At 37.4% G+C, this 25,759-nt stretch overlaps 1 protein-coding gene across 1 annotated transcript in view; it reads left to right on the forward strand.

Moving 5' to 3' along the window:
• The window catches only part of LOC124353623 (protein TMEPAI-like), a 137,188-nt gene that overhangs the window by 103,449 nt on the left and 7,980 nt on the right, over nucleotides 1-25,759 (forward strand). Inside the window, exons 4-5 of the mRNA XM_046803547.1 lie at nucleotides 16,769-16,948; nucleotides 23,559-23,746. Of these exons, the coding sequence (XP_046659503.1) occupies nucleotides 16,769-16,948; nucleotides 23,559-23,746 (368 nt within the window). The remainder of the gene's footprint in view (nucleotides 1-16,768; nucleotides 16,949-23,558; nucleotides 23,747-25,759) is intronic.

Here is a 25,759-nt window from a genome sequence, read left to right on the forward strand (position 1 = left end):
TCGTATGTAATCACGGCAGTAATGGCTGTCACTGTAGAAACTATCCAACCTTGAGGGAATACATAGACCTAGCTCTAGCATAGACTCCCTGTCCCTAGTCCCTTTATGTGCCGCCTAGATTATCCCTGCAGGGAACGCCAGCTCGTATGTAATCACGGCAGTAATGGCTGTCACTGTAGAAACTATCCAACCTTGAGGGAATACATAGACCTAGCTCTAGCATAGACTCCCTGTCCCTAGTCCCTTTATGTGCCGCCTAGATTATCCCTGCAGGGAACGCCAGCTCGTATGTAATCACGGCAGTAATGGGTGTGTCACTGTAGAAAACTATCCAACCTTGAGGGAATACATAGACCTAGCTCTAGTATAGACTCCCTGTCCCTATTCCCTTTATGTGCTGCCTAGATTATCCCTGCAGGGAACACCAGCTCGTATGTAATCACGGCAGTAATGGCTGTCACTGTAGAAACTATCCAACCTTGAGGGAATACATAGACCTAGCTCTAGCATAGACTCCCTGTCCCTAGTCCCTTTATGTGCCGCCTAGATTATCCCTGCAGGGAACGCCAGCTCGTATGTAATCACGGCAGTAATGGCTGTCACTGTAGAAAACTATCCAACCTTGAGGGAATACATAGACCTAGCTCTAGCATAGACTCCCTGTCCCTAGTCCCTTTATGTGCCGCCTAGATTATCCCTGCAGGGAAACGCCAGCTCGTATGTAATCACGGCAGTAATGGGTGTCACTGTAGAAACTATCCAACCTTGAGGGAATACATAGACCTAGCTCTAGTATAGACTCCCTGTCCCTATTCCCTTTATGTGCTGCCTAGATTATCCCTGCAGGGAACGCCAGCTCGTATGTAATCACGGCAGTAATGGCTGTCACTGTAGAAACTATCCAACCTTGAGGGAATACATAGACCTAGCTCTAGCATAGACTCCCTGTCCCTAGTCCCTTTATGTGCCGCCTAGATTATCCCTGCAGGGAACGCCAGCTCGTATGTAATCACGGCAGTAATGGGTGTCACTGTAGAAACTATCCAACCTTGAGGGAATACATAGACCTAGCTCTAGCAAAGACTCCCTGTCCCTAGTCCCTTTATGTGCCGCCTAGATTATCCCTGTAGGAAACGCCAGCTCGTATGTAATCACGGCAGTAATGGGTGTTACTGTAGAAACTATCCAACCTTGAGGGTACATATTTTTCCTCCACTACCAGTAGTTACCTTTCTTGAAAGTCATTTTACAAGTTCTTGTATTTTTAAATAAATCCACCCTATCATACCTCCGATTTTAGTGCATAATCCTAATATGTAGCACACGATGTACAAAAATAAATTGGTTTATGATCAAATTTGATAGTCTTTTCTTATACATTCCTCGTGTCTCTTATGGATGAGATCTGAACATTGTTTTTAGAAACATGCAATATATACAATATACAATAATACAGAATTAGTGTGAGTAAACACAATCACTGCAATCATTTTAGAACATTCATTATTCAATAATATTGTCTACAATTATTAGTTTTTTATATTTATAAGTCGGAGGCCTCATATTGGAAATCGGTGTTTTCCTGTTTTGACTCTAGAATGCCCGTTTTCTTGGCGGCACTCCTTCAGCGCTCTGTTTGCTGAACTCATTTCACCATTTGAATTTTAATCTTACGTTGCTGACGCATTAAAGGCGAAATGGTACTGTTCACAGTGGCAACCTTTAAAACTCTTTTCCTTGAAACGAATACGTCATTTGTTATTTTTAAAACATTACATAGGATTTGCTGGGTTTTTAATGAGGCTGCTCACTATTCTAGTCATTGTCTTTATTGGTTACGGGAAATAACTTATCCAGTCAAGTGTTTTCCAGTCAGGCTAAGTTTGCGAGTCGCGTAATTAATGGCCAATTTCTTTATACAATTTTCTGAGTCAAGTAATAAAAAAGGCATCTCAGATCAAAAGTACAAGTTTAAAAGTCTGACCTAAATAAATCGTAGATGAGAAGTGTCTCAGTTTGTACACTTTGCTCGCAAAAATATCTAGAAATTGATGAGGTGGCCAGTTTAGCTTATTGCAAATGACCTTCACACAACAAAAGTCTCTTCTATCTCAACGAAAATTTCAACTTAATACTGTAATCCTAATACTACGTAGAAAGTCTATCAAATCAGAACTAGATTCTACAATTTGTAGGAGATAAAAAATACAAAGGTGACATTTTTTTCGGATCTTTAAGGGTGTGCAAGAAGAGAATGGTCAATTTTAGGTATACCCACAACGTGTTTCTAATATGGACCACCGACAAGTCGACTCCTTTTTATCGTTTTAGTAGTTCATTCAACAACACAATTTTTAAAGATTCGGCCTCAGTGCATTCAATAATTATGTAGTTCTCAGCATCAATATACACCAAATTGATTTTATTAACAGTACGCATGTGCATTACCTTTCTGATTTCGAAGAGAAAACATTCAATTGCAATAGGATTGCGCACGTTATTTCTTCTGAATTCTTAATTATTTAGGCTGGGCGTGGTATAGGTCCACTTTGTCGTGTTACCACGGTCCACATTACCAATGGCGCTCTATCCACTATTGGCGATCATAGATTTTTTAATCAAGCCCTCCATTCAGCATCATCCCAAAACGTCGGATCCCAAATTTATCAACCGATGGTACTACAGAATAAAGGGACATCAACAATGATATAATTAATGAAGTCAGTCAGCTAGGGTCTAAAAGGGGCATTGACCCCTCCTTCAACTGACTAGGAAACATGGTCGTCAATGTTTGAATTACGAAGAGACCAGCTAGGATTGTATCCTTTGGTTTGACATCATCGAAAAGGGAGAGTTGTCAAAGGAAGTTGTAAATTGATTGTTCTGTGTTTCGTCGCTTAATTGTATCATCGTGTTCAACTTGTAACACGTTAAATATAGATGTAGTAGAATTTTGGGGGCGTAGTACAGGACAATCCGGAGACAGGGTGCCGGTGCAGGGCTGGCAAATGTCTGTATGGGTCGCCGACAAAATCGATACCGTCTACACGGCCCCCGTCCCCCCCACACCCCCACTTTCACTTTCACTTGCAACACTTGCAGGGCTAACGTCCCTCCCTCCCCTCACCCACCCACCAGACATCCCCATTTCCCCAGACATGTCTTTTATACGCCTTTGAAATATTTCCTATCATTTTTTACGACCCCTTACTTTTATCGAAGTTGTCATGAAATATTGCCGGTTTCATGTGGATTCCTGCCGCCACAACACACACGGTATGAGATGAGGAAAATACAAATACAAACTCTTTATTACATTATGCCTATATGACCCGTGGGTTTCTTCATGTAGCATTCCGGTCTTATAAGTGAACGGTCTCCAGTTTCTGTCGCTGGGCCTCAGCACGCATTATTTTGTCTTACGGTTTCATTTATTAATAGTTTGGCGACAGTCTGGAACTACATCAAGTTGTGAATCATTGGCGTTAACTGGAATAAGTATTTTCCTAATTTAATCCTCAAATGTTCGTTATTGTAATTAAAAACTGGCAGCAGTTGTGTTACAACAGTTTCAAGTCACCATCCATCATTGCAGGGCGGGTACTCTGTTAAGAATCCAGGACTTCAATTAGTTTGGTCCAGAATAATTAACTCATTTTTCTTCTGTAGGTGCCAAATTTAGATTTTTTAATATTATATGTTAATCTTAGTTCTTAGGCTTGTTATATACATCCTTTACGTTGATACATAATTTCGATTCACACTGTGTCAAAATATTGCTTACAAAATTATAATCTTAAGGTATTTGGGTCTTAATGTGAAGAGCTGTTAAATCGAAACTGATTAAGCCAGCGATGCACATCTGCTTATACACATGTTTGGATTGAGGCGGAGTTATCTAGTGATTGGCTAGAATTCAACGCCAATCAGCGAGCGATATGTATGGCATTCATGATAAAGCAGTCGTATTGATCTCGGATTGGTCGAGCTTTCTTTCTTTGTTCGCTAGAGGAAAGTCTGCCTGTGATATGCCTCGCAGCTTTATTTGTGTTTATTAACGATTCCATTTATCTCCTTTTGTGTGTCGAATTGTGAATGGAAGAAATTTCATCATCGATATCGCCCAATATTGTAACGTATAGTTTTGTGTTTCGTCACTGCTCACTATCATAAATTTAATGTCCCTATTCGTTCATCATAGCGCTAAATAATTGGGTGGAATATGTCAAATTTGTTGTAAATACTTCCACTTATTTTGAATCAAGCCACTTAAAATACAGACGCTTCTATCAAAGGTTTTTTAAGTTCATTAAGTTGTTCCCACCGCTGAAAGAGGAATACTGGGGTCTAAAATGTAGGCGTTTTCAGTTACATTCCGATGAACATAATTGGATTCTAGAAAGGATAGTGATGTAAGAACGGAGGAAATAAATTATAAATAGGCTATTACTCACTCTTATGATTCCTGTTTAATCAATTCACTCGATATTCGCTTTAGGAGAGGTGACGATCCCCCTTGACAAGTGTGGTGGACACCATGCTCCAACTCAAATGGTTTCGTCGGAGAACGTAACTCATGAATCCTACAAACAGCCGAGAAATCATTCCAAAACGCATGAAAATTCCAGTGGGTCTGAGACGATAAGACCAGTGATCGTGCACTACCAGAAGACAATAATTGGCTTAGACATATTATACTTTCAAAAAGACCCAGGCATAATGAAAGAACGACAATGACAACAATCAACGCACAAGCATAGATATTTGAGACATTTTGAGCAAAGATAATAATCCAAATGTCGCTACCAAAACAGCATTAGTAAACAGATTTCCTGGGACTGGCGAGTTGGAATTTTATTCATTCACTTTAAGCAACAAGATGTGTGGGTGTCCACTACTGGACATTGGGAATAGTTGGTTATTTCTTTTCACGTGATGCGATTAGGTTTCTGCGAGGCAGCCATATTAGTTTTAGCAAGAGAGAAAGGTAGCCATCAGAGCTGTTCTAAATAAATCGTGAATAGCATGCCTCAGTTTGTACACTTTGATCGTAAACACTTTCAAACGCTAAGCTAAGGGATGTCCAAACGTTCTTCTTTATCCAAAGCCCTTAATAGAAAAAATAGTCTCATCTGGTTCCACTTAAAATTAAACACAATTAAACTGTAATGGATACTACAAAGTAAGCGTGTTTTGGAATCTTCGCAATTGCTTTGGGACTTTTAGCTCAATAGATATGATAGGTGCGATCTGGTTATGTAAAAAGCACTTCACATTGGGTCATGTCAAGGGTGTGCAAAAGTTTCCCTTTCCTGTCCCACTTTAGGCTCCATTTCATCCTAGTCCTCTTTAGGCACCCACAAAGGGGTCTTAATATGGACCACCGGCAAGCCGATCACATGTTTCGTTTTGATAGTCTCAATCAACAACACCAATGTCAACAGATTCGTTGCTGGGCTATGTTAATAGTCAAGAGTGTGCAAATATTCCCTCTCCTGTCCCACTTTAGGCTCCATTTCGTCCTATTCCTCTTTAGGCACCCACAAAGTGGTCTTAATATGGACCACCGGCAAACCGAACACATTTTTTTGTTTGATAGTCTCACTCAACAACACCAATGTCAAAACATTCATTGCTACGCTATATAAATATAAATAGCCAAGGGTGTGCAAATGTTTTTCCTCTACTGTCCCACTTTAGGCTCCAGTTCGATCTGGTCCTCTTTAGGAACCCACAAAGGAGTTTTAATATGGACCACCGGCAAACCGATCACATTTTTCAGTTTGGTAGTCTCACTCAACAACACCAATGTCACAAGATTCGTTGCTCATCTATATGAATAGTCCACCCACTTATCTCGCAAGGAGATGTCTAATGAATTAAACGTCACTGCTATTGTGTGTACCAGTCCTACATATTCCTTCCTACTGAAGCCCTTTTCTCATTGTCTCCAGTTGTGTCGCTAGTGGGCCTACTGTAAAGTGTAAAGAGAACAAGAACAGCGCTCCGCCTTGTCTTGGGACATAGAACTGTAAGGCTATATAAGGCTCGTGGAAACAATAAGGGTGAAGTGAATGCAAGGCTACACAGCCGTGCCACACTGCTCGATGATGTCAGTATGACAATAAAGAAAGTCAAGTTGCTCAAGAGTCGTTCGATAAGTGCCTCCGCTTACCTTATGTGCAGTTTTAAAAGACTGGAGTGGCCCTTGAATTTAACGTTTGTTTGAGGTCTTTCTCTAATTATTCTGAAGCAGCCGCACTTTGCCGTAATTGCAACTCGCGAACCTCTCCTGTATATTGTCGCGTCGTACATGCGCTCCAGACGGGTCTTCGAGGACCCTACAACCCTTTGATCCGGGCCCTCGCCACTTTCCTTTGCCCTTTGTGCCGTGTCACAGCATCGCCAGAGCACTCGGGCGAGATTGCTTCCGACTTTCGCTTCGGAGACGATTCCCGTTGTAGACGAGTGTGGCGTGCTCTGGGGGGGGGGGGGGGGGGGAGGATAAGCAATGAGGCAAAGGGCGCGAGGATGTGTGCTTTCCTTCTTTGTCTGCAGGGGGGGATGTGCATGTGATTACCCCGCGGTTTTATCGGTCGAGTTCGCATCGTGAGTGCTGTCTGCAATTCTGGCCCGTTTTATTCCTAATTGGATTGGATGTAGCGTATACCGGTGTTGTCAGAAATCCAAACCACAATTGTGACAGTCAAGACGCAAATTCTGGTAGGAACACGCCTTCGGTGCAGGAGTTTAACGCTGTTTATTCCATGGTAAATTTCCAGGGTGACGTAACATCAGCAGTTCGTCACAATTAAGACCCCGTCATGAGTTTGACCTTGGATATCAGTGACCAAGTTGACGTGCGTGACTGGTTGAGGAACTTTCCCAGAGTGGATGAACGAATTTTGAACGAGTCGCAACTGTGAGTGACTTTTCTACTGAGAGAAAGGTCGTGTTTTAGTCTGGATGTTCTTATTAGATCTCCTTGTAACTGAAATCCAACCGTTATCAAAATTGTACTGTCCTGCACGGAGAAGAAAAGGCGACGTCAGTATCTGTACGTTCAACGATGTTCCACGATGTACAGAAAGTTTCAAAGCGAAGGCTATAGTTGTGTTCTACTTACATTTATGTTATTGCCAAGTCCAAGGGCAACGTTTCAACTGCAGTATAACAGATTACAGGGGCTTTACTATGATGACAGTGTAAATAAACATGCCAATATCAGGTACAAGGTCAATGTTGTGACCTCTACACTGCAGTATAGTAGAGTGCAGAGGATTTTGAAGTTGAAGTCTACAGTTGTGCAACGTACGGACACTACATATTACAGTCAAGGCCAAGGTCAGTGTTGTGACCTCTACACTGCAGTATAGTAGAGTGCAGAGGATTTTGAAGTTGAAGTCTACAGTTGTGCAACGTACGGACACTACATATCACAGTCAAGGCCAAGGTCAGTGTTGTGACCTCTACACTGCAGTATAGTAGAGTGCAGAGGATTTTGAAGTTGAAGTCTACAGTTGTGCAACGTACGGACACTACATATCACAGTCAAGGCCAAGGTCAGTGTTGTGACCTCTACACTGCAGTATAGTAGAGTGCAGAGGATTTTGAAGTTGAAGTCTACAGTTGTGCAACGTACGGACACTACATATCACAGTCAAGGCCAAGGTCAGTGTTGCACTCAATGGTTATGTTCTCACTTGTCTCTGTACGGTGAATGTCATTTTTGCAAGTATTGTTGGCAAATGTTCAACATTATCTTTTACAGACTGGAACTTGTAGTGGGTCAACCCATTGAGGATTCCAACTGGGGAACAATTTTGTTTTGCGGAATTAGATTTTCTGCCACGCAATGAGGCACAAACTCTTTGTATACTAGAACTCGGAACTGGGAATTTTACTTCAGCATTCTATCAATCTAAGGCCGGCCAAGACTGCAATCCTTATGGCCTTTGCCTCTACTTAAATCTGTACGACTTGGTTGTCATTGCCTATTTGGCCTTTAATGTACCTATGTAGATTACTAAGAAAAATTACCTAACTTCATAATAAGGCTACAGATCATTAAACTCATCCTTTATTTGTGTTTGCTAAATCATGTCCCTCCAACCTTTTTTTTTATACTTCTGACTATTTGTGTACTACTTCTAAAATGGTTCTGATAGGCTTATGTATTGTGATATTGAAGTTCACGATTTTACAAATCGGTGTGTCTAAATTTGCTGCCTTAGTGTTCCTTATCGTTAATTCTTCCGATTGTGATGGACTTTTCTTAGATTTACCCTTCCTCTGCAAGACTTATCATCAAGACTTCTGTGGACTTATCATCTTCATTCTAGAGTGGAATTCTGACAGAGTACATAGTAGCAAGTTGTCAACTGTCAGCTCAAGGTTCTCAATTGTCAATTATGATTCGTAGTTGTGTTCAGAATTCCTACTCGTCAAGGATAAGTTTTGTCGTCCTTGGGGTGTCTGATTTTCTCGAAGGTAGTCGAGACCTTTCCAAAGCGTCCTACAATATTTAGTGAATCATGCAGTTTGTAACCAGTAGATGTCTTCGTAAACTTTTAAATGGTACAGTTCAGTCAAAACCAGTGGAGCTAAGTATATTTTGACTTTTCTTACACCCACAAATCTTGTAAACAATAAAATTATCCGTATGTGGGTCAGGGTGTAAATTTTTATCCTTGTTGGTCCTAGTGTTGTTTGCACCACATACCACATGTTAACGCGTTGTGTAAAACAATGAACGCACTAACATATATTGTTCGGTCCGTGCCCGCGTGAATTATGGCGGCATCGCGGTTTTGGCTCGAACCAGGATTCCCACGGGTATAAGCAATTGAAACACGGACACAGATCGGTCTATAAATACGTCGGCAGTGCGCGCCGCTCTGGTAGTGCCAGTGGCAGTGGCACTACTCTGACTCCGGTGTTAGTGTAGATTGTCAGATAGTTGCGGTGTTGCCGGCCTGGCCGGAGCGCTGCGTTGTGGCAACACTGGACTGAGTGGCGCGTGCATCACAAGGCCGAAGTAAGTCTCACAGACTCATTAACCCACGTTACCCACGTCCGGCGGTATTTCTGTTTTCACTGTGTCAGATCCCCCCCTCCACCACGCCCCGCACCCTTGGCCATTTCGTTTTCAACGACCCATTTGAATTCAGATTGCCTCACCAATAAGTTACTAAACGACTGACGTCGTTAAGTTAAATCACCCCGGGCTCTCGCTTAATTCTAAATGTAGTATTTTAAGGTTATGTTGGAAACGTCCACTGCGAAGCGTGGTCGAGTAGACGTCTCGGCTTTTTAAATTCACATCTACGATGATCATATGATGTGAAGTTTAAAATATCTTCTTTTCGTTTAGCACCATATTTGTATACCAATAGAATTATTTTTCCTTCCTCAAGTAGGAATCACTAAAATTACTCTTATAAAACCATAAAACAATTAAAGAATGTTGTAACGGTCTGAAAAAATGTTGCCGGGACCATCTGTGTGTGTTGCCTCTTCTTTTATTATATTCTTAATAATTGTATCGGAATAAATGCGTGTTACGATTACATCAACTGAATAATTATCGTTTCAAAAGGGTTCGTTCGTTCTGTTAATGAAAACCGGCATAGTGTAGACTATGGAATATTTACTATGGCTACCACTGTGTAGACTATAGGCCTTAGGTTTCTTGTTTGCACGAATTCAGGGATGAGAAATATGTCCATTGACCTCAACTGGCATACATAAGGTGTAAATAATATTCAATTTAACTTAAATTGCCCAGTCCTGAGGCAGGGTTGGAACACTGTCAAAGCCACAAATCCATCATATGGCACGTCCGCCAGTGGCGTGGGGAATGAAGAAACAGAAGAAGAAGGGTTCCAACTGACCCCATGACATTTTTACGCTTACTGCTCTGCTTACTTGTATTTATTATGATGGAGTTTTACGAGCTGAAGGAAGTCACTGTTCAGGACTTCTGGGGGGGGGGGGGCAAGAATTTCTAAGTCTTCACAACTAAAAGATCTGTTATTTTACTACATTTCCATGTTTCATAATAATAACTTTAGAAGTCTGACACGTCAATATTTACTAATATTTTGTTACCTGGAAATTGAGGTTGTCAGTGTCTGGTATAAAATTGTGACACGACTAATCCAAAATTCTGAATGGCGGTATTTCGAGTTATCAAATGAGATATAAGAATATAAGATTAACAGGCAAACAGATTAGGATGCAACAGAATGATAGCGAAGGTCGCTAGTACACACAACATTGGTTACTAAGTCACGTCTCTCGTGTGACCATCCCGGGTTGCCGAATGGTTCGAGTTTCAGATTATTACCCGAGGACCCGGGTTCGTATCCCGGTTGGGAACGGTGTTTTCATACGCTAACAAATCGCCTTTTTCAACCTGCAGTAACGTAAAAGTAAAGTAAAGTAAAGACGTATTATTTTAACAGGCGAAGTTAGGGCTAAGAAGCCCCTCTAACACAACCTGGGGATCAACGGCTCAAAGGTGACTTCCGAACCACCACCAATGGCCGGGCAGGCGGGTTGCTTGCAAGGACAGGATCGCTCAGCGGTTAACCATCCAGGCAGCAGCCACGCTCGACGTTGCTTGATTCGGTTATCTTGCGATAGATAACTGACGTGCCCGCTACATTGCGCCATTGGATAAGGATTTCCGTTAGCCGAATAACGACTGCAACTGGGGTTGGACTGGTTACGCTTAGAGCTTTGTTGCCTTTTACAGTTTTATTAACTTGACAATCCAGGATATTATATACTTTGATCTGCTGTGTTAATCTAAGAGTATCTTTTAAGTTTAATGTATCATATATTGCAAGTTATCATGGACCAATTTTGCATTAGGCCTTGAAATGTGTAAATGTATGTTGGATTTTTATTGAGGTTGAAACAAAAATAAATATTTTGCAGCGTGTTCTAATACCTGTTAAAAGACTTGTTAAAGAACAGGTTTTCTAAAATATCGCAAGTGTTTTAGTTCGCCTAATAGTAAAAAACAAATAAACCTACACTAGGGGTCTCAAACGGTTTGTCATGGTGCGTGTAATTGAGAGTCTCAGAAAACGAGCATTTACTCTACAAAAATGAATTAACCTATGTGCCTAACCAAAATTTCCGCTATGGAGAGGATACCCAGAAATAAACACTTGTCAAGTCTTAGAAAACAAGAAAATGATAGAAATGTCGAAGATCAAACGTCTAGTTAAGTACTAATAATATATTGCTAACAGTTTTACAAATTATTATACTTGATTTTGTACCAGTCTTGCATGATTTATTATTGCAGTATTTATTTGTCACAAAACTCGTTTTTATTGGTTAGGCGCTTCAAACAAAACTACGTTCGCTACGTTTTTATTTTTCTTTTGGAAACAAATGTACTGTTTAGTAAAATCTTATTTTATTATTGTGTTATTTGTTATTATCGTTATATATAAAATCGACAAGCTGGCAGGAAGGATCTACGAATTTCCAGAATAACATTTTGTTTTTATCAAGTATTAAATGTGTAACGTTAATGTTTCAAATGTGAAGTGGTGTGCGAGTGTACGTCAGCTAGTGCCTGCAATATTCGGGAAACTACAAGCAGTGCATCCGTGCTCTGTGGTACCAGACAGGTTTCTTCTCCAGGCTCGTCAACAGTTTGGACTGTATCGTCCACTTCCACACGGACATTTATATTGTCCTAATGTACGTAGAAACTAAATACTTATTCAATCGTAAGAAGCACTAAAGGTTTGTTTAAAATACAAGCGAACACTCATACCTATTACAACATTGAATAACCGAAAGTACAGTATCATTATTTAACTATTGAAATCATGGGCATAGTAAATAAGGGGGCTAAGGGTGTCCAGCGCCCCTCCCCCCCAAATAATTTTCTACTTACACAAAATTAATATAAAATATATACAAAATGAAGATACGAGTTAATGTTATTTGCTAAATCATTGTTATTCTGAGTAAAGGCCTGAAAATGTGAAATTTTTCAAAATTGTTTTTGGTGGGTAAAATATTATTGTACTTGTGTATCCTGGAAGGAACGTTCTTTCATGAACCCTCGAGAGTATTATAACCACATTCGGGTCCACCTAGTTTGATCATACTTCTACTCAGTATGACAAAATACCCTCTGTGTACACAAATGAACTATTTTTATATGCAAGAATTAAGGTAACACTTCTTTCAAGCAAAATATACAACTATATAAATACAACTTCAGTCGTTTAATGGTAATTCATAGAATTCTTAATCTTAACTTTGTCTGGTAAAATAAGACATCTTTATTTTTTTTACTTAGTATTGCTACATGAGTATACCATTGGTGATGGTTCTGAAGTCACCTTTAAGCCGTTGGTCCCCAGGTTAAGTGTAACCTGGTAAAATAAGACTACTTTACTTTACTTTACTTTTAATCCAGGTTTACATACACAACTAATAACCCAACTGTAAAGCTATTATTGTAATTAAAGTATAATTTAGTAACCAGTTGTTTTTGTTAGTTAATTTTTCTAGTTTAAATCTGGAATATATCTTCTATATATATATATATATATATATATATATATATATATATATATATATATATATATATAGATATATTCCAGATTTAAACTAGAAAAATTAACTAACAAAAACAACTGGTTACTAAATTATACTTTAATTACAATAATAGCTTTACAGTTGGGTATATGTATATATCTTTTTAATATATCTTTTTAATTACAGCATACCTTTTAAATTTATTTTACTTTTAAGTTTTGTACTCTATCCTAATTATTTGCATAGTTACTCTCTTAGTAATATGTCTTGTGTTATAAAATTGTTCTATGTTATCAGAAAATAATAATAAATGTATTGATTTCTCATTGTTTTTCTGTCCTTAATGTTTTAAAAATGTGAGCCGTGACTTCTTCCAAACTTATTTAATATTTTTGTAATGGTGTTCGGAAATGTAATGCAATACTAACAAAATAATATCAATAAATGTAAGTTATTTTAAAAAAAGAACATGACCCATAAAGTTATTTATAAATTAAAATCTGCAATTGCGGATTGCCAAATCAATCAGCAGGTATCGTAATGTACGGATGTACGTATGAAATAAAGAGTTCAGTGGTATCTATGGAGGCGTCTGTTTGTGAGATGCGAATAGAACAGTTGATATACAGATGGCAGACGCAGAGATGATGGGAGGCGGAGGTGTGTGGACTGTCAGTCACCTGCCGAGCGGTGTGTTGCCCAAACCCGGGAAAACACTGGGAACATGCAAGACACGAGAGCTGCCAACGTTAACAGAGCAGCCGCACCGTCCGCCTCTGCCAACCAAAACGTTGCCCAGTATCTTGTTCAGCCTAAATTCAACTTGTTGGAAGTACAGCCGTGGATTGTGACTTGAAATCTGAAGATCACCAACAGAATGGTGGCTGTCATTGGAAAATGTTAATACCAGCATTCAATGGGACATTAATTAAGCATTTATCTTTTAACCTCACTCTTAACAGTGTAATTTACCTCAGAAATTTGTTTCTAGTTGGTTTATAATCTAAAATTAGTACAACAGACTGAAATTTTTTACTTCTGGACAACCCATGGATGTCCAGGACTGGCAGTGCAAGGTATGACTGTTGGAGTGGTTGCAGCTCCTTCAGTTCTAGAGCCTGTTAGCAAGCCTTGAACTGAAGGATGTTGGAGTGGTTGCTGCTCCTTCGGTTCCAGAGACGTTAGCAAGCCTTGAGCCGAAGGATGTTGGAGTGGTTGCAGCTCCTTCGGTTCCAGAGACGTTAGCAAGCCTTGAGCCGAAGGATGTTGGAGTGGTTACAGCTCCTTCGGTTCCAGAGATGTTAGCAAGCCTTGAGCCAAAGGATGTTGGAGTGGTTGCAGCTCCTTCGGTTCCAGAGGCTGTTAGTAAGCCTTGAGCCGAAGGATGTTGGAGTGGTTGCAGCTCCTTCAGTTCTAGAGGCTGTTAGCCAAAACAGTCTTAAGTCTTAAGTCAAAGGAAGTTGGAGTGGTTGCTGCTCCTTCAGTTCCAGAGGCTGTTAGCAAACCTTGAGCCGAAGGATGTATGGTCCTCAATCTCCTTTAAGTAATAAACTGGAACACTGCCAATCCCTCCTTCTTTCTAGGAGGAAATGAGATGAGAGACTGATATCACCTCCCAATCTCCCATGGTTACTTTTCCCATGAGATCTCCCCAAACTCATTCCGAATCAATAATTATTTATATAGTCAAGTGTATACAATTAAGAACATATCAACATAAGATTTAATATAATTTTAAACAATCATTGCAAAATAATTAAATCTAAAATCATTACTTGGTGAAATGTATTTTATTTGTTTTAACAAAAGTCCTATGGAAGTTGTAGTGTGCTGCTGAAATGTCAGGTACTACTTATTTCTAGTCTGATGCAGATAAAAAGCATGATTTACAAAAAAAGACTAGGATTATTTCCGATGAACATACAGCATTCATACCCCACCAAACCAGGTGAATACAGTATACCGAATTCTTCAAAATATGTTTTACACGATTCTCTGCTTATGATCTATGCAATAGATCTAATACACACTTTTGCTATTTGAAGACACTGTTAAAACTTTACAGTGGGAGGTATACGCAGACTGCAGATCTGTGGAAGGCAACCAAGGGCACAACACATTGAGTAGACCCTTTTACATACGTGATCAACACAATCGTCCATGTGAGATTTGCATGTACATGAAGATCCCGAAACTTAATTAAAGTCAGTTGTTGGATTGGGCCGTCACCTATATAAAATTTGGATAATCTCAAGTTTTGCTTTATTGTTCCATTTGAATATTTTATCACTTTAAAAGCAGTGAAAATCCTTTCAGATTTATGTGTGTAGAGATCTGTAGCATCTCATGAAAAGGAAAATATAGAAGTAAATTAAGCATAGTCTACAGGAAAGAATGTTAAAATCTTCATCAAGAATGAGCCCAGAGTTGAAAGAGTAGGTGTAGTCAGAATTGGTCAATACTGTCTTCGTTGACAACAGATCAGACATAATGTATAGAGCGGAAGGGTTGATTCAATGTTAATGTTGAGTTTAGCTCCAGTTCACATTTCTCTTAGTGCAGCCTCTGGAATTTGACACTATGACAGACTTGACTCTTAGAATCTGGAGTCATGTTTGTCTGAAGGGATCGAAAAGAGCCGATAAATAAAAAGCTTAAAATGAACTCCTTGCATCATTTCGACATCAGAGACTATACCGGTAAACTAGTGTTTTTAGTACTAACTCAATAAACACAGATGGAGAAGGCCAGTGTCTTCAGAAAGAGAAACTGAAGCCAGCAATGAGGATGGCATATGGACAATCTCGTTACAGTTTAAGCCTTGTGTTCTTCTTATAAGTCTTCTAACTGTTCCTGTAATGCTCCGTTGTCACAGTTACAGGGTCAAGTGCAAGTTAGATATCACCCAAAACTGTCCTGGTGATGGTTAGAAAGAAATTGTAATATCCGTTACAATTATTTTATGATTTTTAATTTTTTTTTTTTGCTGTGATAAACTAAGTAGTGTGATTTTGTAAGAAATGTTAAAACATTATTTTGTCTGGATTTTGGATCTGTTGAGATATTCATTTATAGTTTTTATTAATTCTTGATTATTCTTTAAGGCAATTTTTATATTAATATTTAGTTGTTATTCGAGAGGTCATGTATTTTGTCATATTCTTGGAAGTTTAAAATTGTATGAAATTGCACCCATTTAGATTGATACTTCTCCAGTCTTTGAAAATTTATGAAAGTAGCAAAATAAATATCTAGTTTTATAATATTTTTTACACACAAATTCTTTAGACTCTTTGTATAAATTCAGTTAGCAGAATAACTATAACCTATTTTAAGAAAGAATTGTCTTTAAAACGTCATTTAATCTTCTGCAATGATTTATGCATGTACTTAAATATTAACCACACACTACTAAAACCAGAAACTCTTATCTCATTGCTATTTCTCATAATAAAAGCTATGATATATTTTTCAAACTTTGTAGACCTCAAGTCTGAATAGGAGTTTATGGAATAATTTTTATGCAAAAAAGTCTTGACCTTATGTATAATTTATGGAAATTGCTTTACGTACTCGTTCTTTCAGATGTATTCATGCATATAATTTTTCAAAATTAAAGTTATTAATTAAATTTAGTTATTAAAACTAGCGCAATTTTTAAAAAATCACTGTATTAGGCACATCTGAGTAAATTTCATTATTTTATTTCTCTAACAAAGTGGCATACACAGTGGCTCAGATATATTCAATGTTATTTCCATCTTATATTCAAGGATGACACCAATCTCTCTATGTCTCCATAATCCGTGGTGAAGTGAAGTCCATAACCACCTAGAAACCTGTGGGAGGGATGGATTGTTTAAATTGCTAAAGCAGTTTTTATAGTCTCTTTATCATTTAGCTGGAACTTGAGTAGATGACATTTCCTCTCTATTTCGTAGGGAAATGAATTACTAATCGTGTTATGTGATCATGCTGTATGATGATAATGTAGTGTGAATATATGTGTGTTTGAAGATCCATGTTAACATCAACAATTTGAATTTTTATCTTCACATTCTAGTTTTTTCCTTGAGCACACACCAGGTATTGAAACATTATGTTATACATATTCTAACACCCAACAATATGTCTATGGTATACATTCGTATTTCCTCCAGACGGAATTTGTGACCACGTATCAATTCCACAGATGTTGGCGCTGCAGGCGGGAATGGAGCGGGACCTGGGGGCGCAGCGGGACCGCCAGATCCGGCTACACTCGGTTCACACAGACCTAGAGCTGGACCTTCCACCCAGTATAGCCCTGCCGGACGGTGAGGAGATACCCTACGGCAGCTCGACTAGGCTGCACATCCGAGACTCGGAACAGGTATGCAGCTACAGGTATAACTTATACACTCAGTTCACACAGACCTGAAGCTGGACCTTCCACTCCGTAAAGTTCAGTATTGTTCCAGAGAAATATCAAACTTTTTATACCAAGGAATGTATGCAGAGTGAGTTCAAATACTGTAATACTCTCAAGAAAAAGGAAAATAAACAAATAATAGAAATACACAGGTTAAAAACATTGTGCTTATTGCAGGACTGGAAATAGTCCCTAATTCTGAATCTAAAGATTAATCTTTTAGAATTTGAGAAATTATATAGAGTGCCTATAAAAAAGAATGGCTCACCAAGGAGTACCAGGTTAAAACTGGAATTTTTGGAAAAGTATCAGATTGTTGAAAGCTTAGGGTTCAGTAGCCACTGTATAGAGAGCTATGGCCCACCATAATATAAAATAATACAGAAAATCTTTTCAGATATTCAGAAGAAACGCTTAGACTTTTATATTATTAGAAAGAAAACAGCTCTTGGGACTTTAAAAACTCATTAAATTAAGTTAAGGCTTTTTTATAAACTGTCATCAAGAAGCTATAAAACTCAACTATGCTGAATTGGTTGGTTTTCAGCCACGGGAGTATCAAGAAAATGAGTTAACTTAGTGGTAAGGAAAAGGTTGAAGTCATTGTCCAAAATGTCATTTGACAGTTACCTTTAGTTAAAAAAAGTTGTGAAGAATTGGAAGAGAGTGATCTGTGTTAAAACACCCAGTCGGTAAGAAGTCGGGATTCTTTATGGATTCCTTTAAGAAAAGGTGTTTTTAACTTTCTATTTTTCTATAAACATCTGTTAATTCAATAGTGACTTTTTGATCTTCTAAAATGGAAAACTTTTAATTCCAGAAAATTTGGAGATATTTGCATAAAATCCCACAACCAGATTTCACACAAGCCGACTATGTTGACATCCTAGTATTGAACACAGCTGGCCAAAGTGTTACAATTTAATTATTTGAAACCAGAAATGGAAATGGTGAATTTCTCATGATCACCATCATTGTCATCCTATATCATAATAACTGTGACATCAATTTTGTTGTGCTGCAATTTTGACGATTGTTCGAATTGGTGTTATTGATGATAGACACGAGTCGGACGAAAGTAGCACCATAAGTTCTATTGTGTAACATAGTTTTCTGGCAGCGATGTTGTGCCATAACTTCCCGTCACCCTGTCTCAAGAGGAGATGCAGCTTCCAGATGTGTGCTTGACACTCACACTCGTCTCACTCTTATCGCCACCCGACCACGTTTCACTGCGCACTCTCAGTACGAGTTTAACTTTCACAGTAACTCTTGTTTTAATGCTTTAAGCTTTACGGGACTTTCTTTACGAGTGCAGCCGATTGTAAAATTAACTAACGACTGCAGAGAGGTAGCGAGTCATCAAAACGTTACACTTTGTCAGTCATAACTCCGAAAGAACTGCTGCAACTTTTGTTGCAATTTACTTAGTAGTTATTATAGCGAAGGTCGCGTCCAACCCTAAAAACGAGATTAAATGTCGGTGCAGTAAAACCATTGCTGAGTAATTAATCGAGTAAAACCTTAAGTGCAATGTTTGCGCTAAAAGATTTTTCTTTTATGATTCATAACGTCAATTCTGGTTTTTATGTAAAGTCGTAGTGCCTGGTGAAAATTATATCCGGACTGTAAGAGCGAGGATTAAATTCTCACAACCCAGTACTGAATTTTCCACTTTATTACATTGTTCCATAACAGTTTTAGAGATTTAATACTGTTTGTTGTTTTCTTCATATATTGGTGGGTCTTAAATTAAATTAAAACTATTTCTCGTTTACAATAAACTAGGGACACTCTTATCTGCTTTGTAACCCAACCCTGGATCACTGAGTTTCAAAAAACAGTCCAAGACTAGGACTTCAAAAAACAGCTGAAGATAATTATATGAATTTTTAGGGTTTTGTATATTATAATAGAATATTAATTTGGAAAATTATGTGTTATATAAATTAAACACGTTCCCTCTACTTACGTTTTATTAAAAACGTGTTATTCCCTTAGAAGTCAAACATAATTCATATACATACTGTAACAAATTTATATTCTTATCAAGAATCATTTATCCTTGAGCCTGGTTACAAAATTAAAAATAAATTAATGTAAAAGTAGATTGCAAAATTGGCAACGATTTTTAGTATAAATGTCTTTAAATCCTTCATGAGTGGACAAAAAAAAGGATTTTTTCTATTTTTCTGCCCTCAGGGAAATTTTTTTAGAGGCCTCGACTCTTGAATAAAAATATTTTCAAAACTAAAAACTGATCACATTATTCCAGGATGTACTGAAACGATTTTATGTTTTGCCTTGTAAGAGTAACGTTGAACCTTAGAACATTTTCTACATTATTTTCTATTTTTAGGTACAGGTTTAATGGAAAACTTAATTTTAAAATGACTTACACAAATCAAATTACCTATGGACATTTTGTTGAATTTGTGTGTGCTTGTATATGTATAGTTTTTATGATTAAGCTTGAGCTAATATAAAAAATTTTAGCATATTAAAAAATCAACAATTAATAATGGAAAAGCTAAGAGACTTGGATATATATATATATATACTTCTTATCTTTAAAATGGTACATTTGACAAAACTAAACCAAAAAGGGTAATACATTCGTTAGCATTCTTCTTATAGGAGAAAATTACGATGGCCACCAGTACCATTATTTTGAATTCATTGCTACCAGAATTGACAAGATTACAAGAATGTACAAGACCACATGTTAGCTGTCTTTATGGTTACATGGCGGTCTGGCAACAGTGTTGCCTCACAATTCCAGTCCAATGTGTCGCTTCCCCAGATGTCTGTAGACCTCACTCTGCCAATTGCTTCTCGTATCTCAAGTGTTCCACCATTTACTTAGTAGACAAATATGACTTAGAAATGAATTATTATTTAGATAAATTTAAATTTTCCTAATAAAATTTAACTTTTTACATGCCATTAAAATTAAAGTTTGAAAATAGTATTAATTTTACCAAGTTACTCCATGAAACTCTTCTACTACTGTAAATTTTGTTCCAAGCTAAGCCAACTTTTTCAGAGACTTGGAAAATTCTGTTTTGTTCTAAAGTTTGTTTAGCTGGAATTTTAAATTAGGAGGAGGCTTCTGATGTGAAAGACAAGTTACACAACCGTTTGCTTGTAAAGGTTTTAGAAATATAGTTTCTTTTGTATTTAATAAATTCGAGTTAATGTATAAAACTTGTTTTAAGTATTGGCCTGTAATTTTGTATCTTGTTGTTCATACTTTATATTACACAAGGAAAGACTTTTATGGTGAAGTAGATTAAGAATAAGAATAAGAAGTGAATAAGATTAAAGATCAGTTCAAGAAGATTCAGTCAGTGTTATCACAAATTCAAGAAAGCCATTTTATAATTGATAATTTTTAAAAGGTTAGGTTTATAAGGCAAAAACTGAATGAACTACCAATAAAATTTTACAAAAGTTTGTTGTAATTTAATCATTGTTATTTTCTATTATAAAATAAGCAAATTCTCTTAAGTATTAAAATAGCCTATGTAGCCTGCCTTATTTTTAGGGCCCGCATATAGATTACATAAAACATCACTTACCCAGGTTACAGAATCTTAGCATTTCAAACGATAACTGTAAGTTCTCTAAACCAACTTTGTTCAGCTGTGAATAACATCCTGGAACTTATTCCTTGGGTATTTTTCCACGTTAATGAAACTTAATTTACTTCACCACCCGGGTAAATTTACAGCCAAGCTGTTTGGGGAAGTGGAGTTTTTATGGCTCTGCCAAATGTGCAACTTTATCACTTTGTTATGGTGCAATTTAGAGATTAAACTGGTTGATGTTGGAAATGGAATGTATAAAGCGACGTTTTTATCATCTCGCCTTTAATAAATCCTTAAATAATTCTGTTGAAATTGGAACTATAACTCAAATTGGCGCCTAAGTGCTTAGATAAATCAAGTAGGAATCATTGGCAACTTAATTGTTAATATTGTGTGTTCCCCAGGGATTACTCTTTCCCCAATTCACCAAAACATCTGTACAAATATTGTATAAGAGGTGAACAATAATAATATAATATTCTTAAATAATATTCACTGACAATATTCTTAATTAAAATTCATGTATAATACAAAATTAGTGTTTTATATTATTGTTTTATAGATTAATTTATATAAATTAAGCCCAGAACAAATTGTAACAATGTACAAATTTTGTACATTTTGTAAATCCACTATATTGCAATTACAATTTTTGTACAATTTTAAGTGCACCAATGTATTTTGACTAAAGTGTAAAGTCAGACCAACCACAGTATATTTTGCACAACCAGTATGAGATAACACAGGAATATATTCTAAGTCCAGAACCTATTGTTTTTTTGTTGCCACTTACAATTGTGTCCCTAATTGAACCATAAGTGACTAGTAACTTTATAACAGTAAGTTTATAATGGAGTGTTTGGTTGAGTGCGGTTTGCAAACCTCAAGAGTTACTGTATATGTAGTTTGCAGTGGGGAGAACTCAGGAGTTACTGTACATGTTGATTGTGGTGGGCAGACCTCAAGAGTTACTGTACATGTTGGCTGTGGTGGGCAGATCTCAAGAGTTACTGTACATGTTGGCTGTGGTGAGCAGATCTCAAGAGTTACTGTACATGTTGGCTGTGGTGAGCAGATCTCAAGAGTTACTGTACATGTTGGCTGTGGTGGGCAGACCTCAAGAGTTACTGTACATGTTGGTGTGGTGGGCAGATCTCAAGAGTTACTGTACATGTTGGCTGTGGTGAGCAGATCTCAAGAGTTACTGTACATGTTGGCTGTGGTGAGCAGACCTCAAGAGTTACTGTACATGTTGGTGTGGTGGGCAGATCTCAAGAGTTACTGTACATGTTGGTGTGGTGGGCAGATCTCAAGAGTTACTGTACATGTTGGCTGTGGTGGGCAGATCTCAAGAGTTACTGTACATGTTGGCTGTGGTGAGCAGATCTCAAGAGTTACTGTACATGTTGGTGTGGTGGGCAGATCTCAAGAGTTACTGTACATGTTGGTGTGGTGGGCAGATCTCAAGAGTTACTGTACATGTTGGTGTGGTGGGCAGATCTCAAGAGTTACTGTACATGTTGGTGTGGTGGGCAGATCTCAAGAGTTACTGTACATGTTGGCTGTGGTGGGCAGATCTCAAGAGTTACTGTACATGTTGGCTGTGGTGGGCAGATCTCAAGAGTTACTGTACATGTTGGTGTGGTGGGCAGATCTCAAGAGTTACTGTACATGTTGGCTGTGGTGGGCAGATCTCAAGAGTTACTGTACATGTTGGTGTGGTGGGCAGATCTCAAGAGTTACTGTACATGTTGGTGTGGTGGGCAGATCTCAAGAGTTACTGTACATGTTGGCTGTGGTGAGCAGATCTCAAGAGTTACTGTACATGTTGGTGTGGTGGGCAGATCTCAAGAGTTACTGTACATGTTGGCTGTGGTGAGCAGATCTCAAGAGTTACTGTACATGTTGGTGTGGTGGGCAGATCTCAAGAGTTACTGTACATGTTGGTGTGGTGGGCAGATCTCAAGAGTTACTGTACATGTTGGTGTGGTGGGCAGATCTCAAGAGTTACTGTACATGTTGGCTGTGGTGAGCAGATCTCAAGAGTTACTGTATATGTAGATTGCAGTGGGGAGAACTCAGGAGTTACTGTACATGTTGACTGTGGTGGGCAGACATCAAGAGTTACTGTACATGTTGGCTGTGGCGGGCAGATCTCAAGAGTTACTGTACTTGTTGGCTGTGGTGGGCAGACCTCAAGAGGTACATACATGTGTGGCCAGCTTAGCCCTGCCAAAATGTGATTAAACAATAAATTTAGAATAAAGCAGGGTCAACTGGTGAGAGCACTTTACAACGATGCCAAACGTTTACGAGTTCTGACAACACCCAGCCCTCAGCCGTTCTGTGCATTGGATGAATTTGGACATGAAGTAGAAATAAACATAGTTGTGAAGATCGGTTTGTATTACAATGTTTAAAACTGCATCAGTTCTTGAACATCTTCACGTCTTTGTGATGTTGTCAGTCTGATTTTATAAGAAATTTTACTTTTTACTAATACAGATTTAATCGTGAATAAAAATAGGACAAAAATTTAAATTTGTAGTAATGAATTGAAATGTGGGTTCAAATTGTATGTATCAGATTAAAAAAAAATGTAAACATTCAGATTAATAACTGAAGTAAGATACACATATGACTATAGTGTATATAACTTTACTCTATTAGAAAGATTTTTTATTTATAATTTGAAGTATATCATTAATTCTTTCCTAAATTTACTTTTTACTTCTTTGCAATTTTCATTATTCTATTTCCTTGTTATTTCACATATTATTTTGTCTAAAGGGGACAATTTCAAATTCAGCGTGATTTTGTTTTGTAAATTTGTGACAGAAACTAGTATAGTCGTAACCCTTCAAAAAATTATTAAAACTGACTAATTAAGATAAATCTCCGAATCCTTTAACGTTTTCTAACGTTTTATGCCTTAAAATACTAAATTTCCCACAATTTTTAAAGTTCATTTGTTATTTCAGGAGAGTGAGATCTACCAGAAATGTATCCGAGCGCCACCGAACCGAACGGTATTCGATGGAGAGAGTCCACCACCGTACCGGTCGAGTTCAGCGGGGCTTCTGTCACTCAGCTCGGCGACGTCTTCTTCGTCTAGCAGTAGTGGCGAGTGGACGACCAGCGTAGTCCGTTGCCACAGTATGTCTAGTAGGTGAGTAGTTACCAAACCAGGGATAGTTAAAGCTTGTAGGAATCTCTAGTCCACTAAGCATGGTGCTGTGGGTAAAGCACGTAGGGTTATTCTTGGGAAGTCTCGGATATCGCCAAATCAAAACAAGTTTAGGGCTTTGATTAACAAGATTAAACTATCTCAGATTTTGCAATCACCAAATTAACTAATTGTTTCAAAACGGAAGAGAAGAAATCAGCATAAAGTTATCAAGTTGCGTTAAAATTTTTAAGCCTTTGTTATTTGATGAAGTTATTAGTAATACTATCAACCCATCTTTGTTGGTCCATGTATTGGATGTTGAAATATATTCAGAGGAAACGTCATTCTCCTCAAGCAGAAATCTCGAGAATACAATACCAAGATGAATGTGAGATAACCCAATATTCTTTAATATTGCACTTGGCTATAATAAATGCAAAAAAAGCTCTATTTCATATGATCAAGGTTAGTCTGGAAACAGCAACTTGATAAGAAAACATTCAGTAAAAACCAAAGATTCATTCTGTTGTCTGCTAATTTAAAAACCTACGTCTATATGTATAGTCCCCTCTAAACAGCATATAAAACTGAATAGTGAAAATCCAGATAGGTATGGTGGAAACTAACTGGATGGGTTGGTGTATTTTGAATAATTGTGTATTGTAAAGCTATTTAAAGTGTTTAAGATGAAATATGCTATTTTAATAAACACTTTCATTTTAAGAATTAATTTTGTTTTGTTAAGTTTGTGCAGGTTTATTTATCTAAAAATTTAGTTATTTTGTTTTAACATTTACTAAATTAAGTTTGGAAATCATAGTAGCTTAATATGTTGTGAAATTAAGTTTTTAATCAATGGTGAATTGCATTACAATATTTTAAACTATAAGATTACTTATTTTAAACCATCTCCAAATCATACATATGACAGCGTCTCATCTTATCTCTTTTTATAACACTTTTACCAAATAAGATTATTTCACAATGCTTTATAAAGCATAAGGTGTAAATTAAAACAAACACAACATGTTTATATATTATTCATTGTTATTAAAACATGTTATTGTGTATTAAAATTGTTGATCTTAGTAATAAGTTTGGTCATCAGTATTAATCAAAACTAATCATATTGAACAACTATTTTGGTGTATTATTAACAGTCCAACATACAAATCCAAAACCTTTATATAATTTTTTTCATACACTCACACAATCAGTGTAGTGTACTGATAAATAAATGTTGAAGATGTCTGAGCATCCGAGTGAGTGAAAATTACTACTCAACTGAAACATTACTTCCTGTCAGAATATAGTACGAACTCAACAAACATAAGAAACGAGATAGGAATACACCACACTGTATCTGTATTATCGTAGGAGACGATAATTAAAATGAATAAAAATATTATATGATTTTACTCAGCTTGTCTAAAAATGTACTATTTCTTTTCTCGTTGCTATCATGGCTACCCATATGGCCAGTGTAAATATGTTTGCTACACTCAGCCAAATCCAATGTAGTGACATGCACCATCATCTAACCGGATGTTGCTTATGTAGAAATGAAGCTTCATGTAAAATTTTAATTACATGTAGTGGTAATTTCGTTCTTGATACGTGAGGCGATAATTAAAATTAATAAAAATATTATATGATTTTACTCAGCTTGTCTAAAAATTTACTCACTCTTTTCTCGTTGCTATCATGGCTACCCATATGGCCAGTGTAAATATGTTTGCTACACTCAGCCAAATCCAATGTAGTGACATGCACCATCATCTAACCGGATGTTGCTTATGTAGAAATGAAGCTTCATGTAAAATTTTAAGTACGTGTAGTGGTAATTTCGTTCTTGATATGTGAGGCGATAATTAAAATTAATAAAAATATTATATGATTTTACTCAGCTTGTCTAAAAATTTACTCACTCTTTTCTCGTTGTTATCATGGCTACCCATATGGCCAGTGTAAATATGTTTGCTACACTCAGCCAAATCCAATGTAGTGACATGC

The sequence above is a fragment of the Homalodisca vitripennis genome, chromosome 2, assembly GCF_021130785.1.
Source record: "Homalodisca vitripennis isolate AUS2020 chromosome 2, UT_GWSS_2.1, whole genome shotgun sequence".
NCBI classification, from domain to species: Eukaryota; Metazoa; Arthropoda; class Insecta; order Hemiptera; family Cicadellidae; genus Homalodisca; species Homalodisca vitripennis.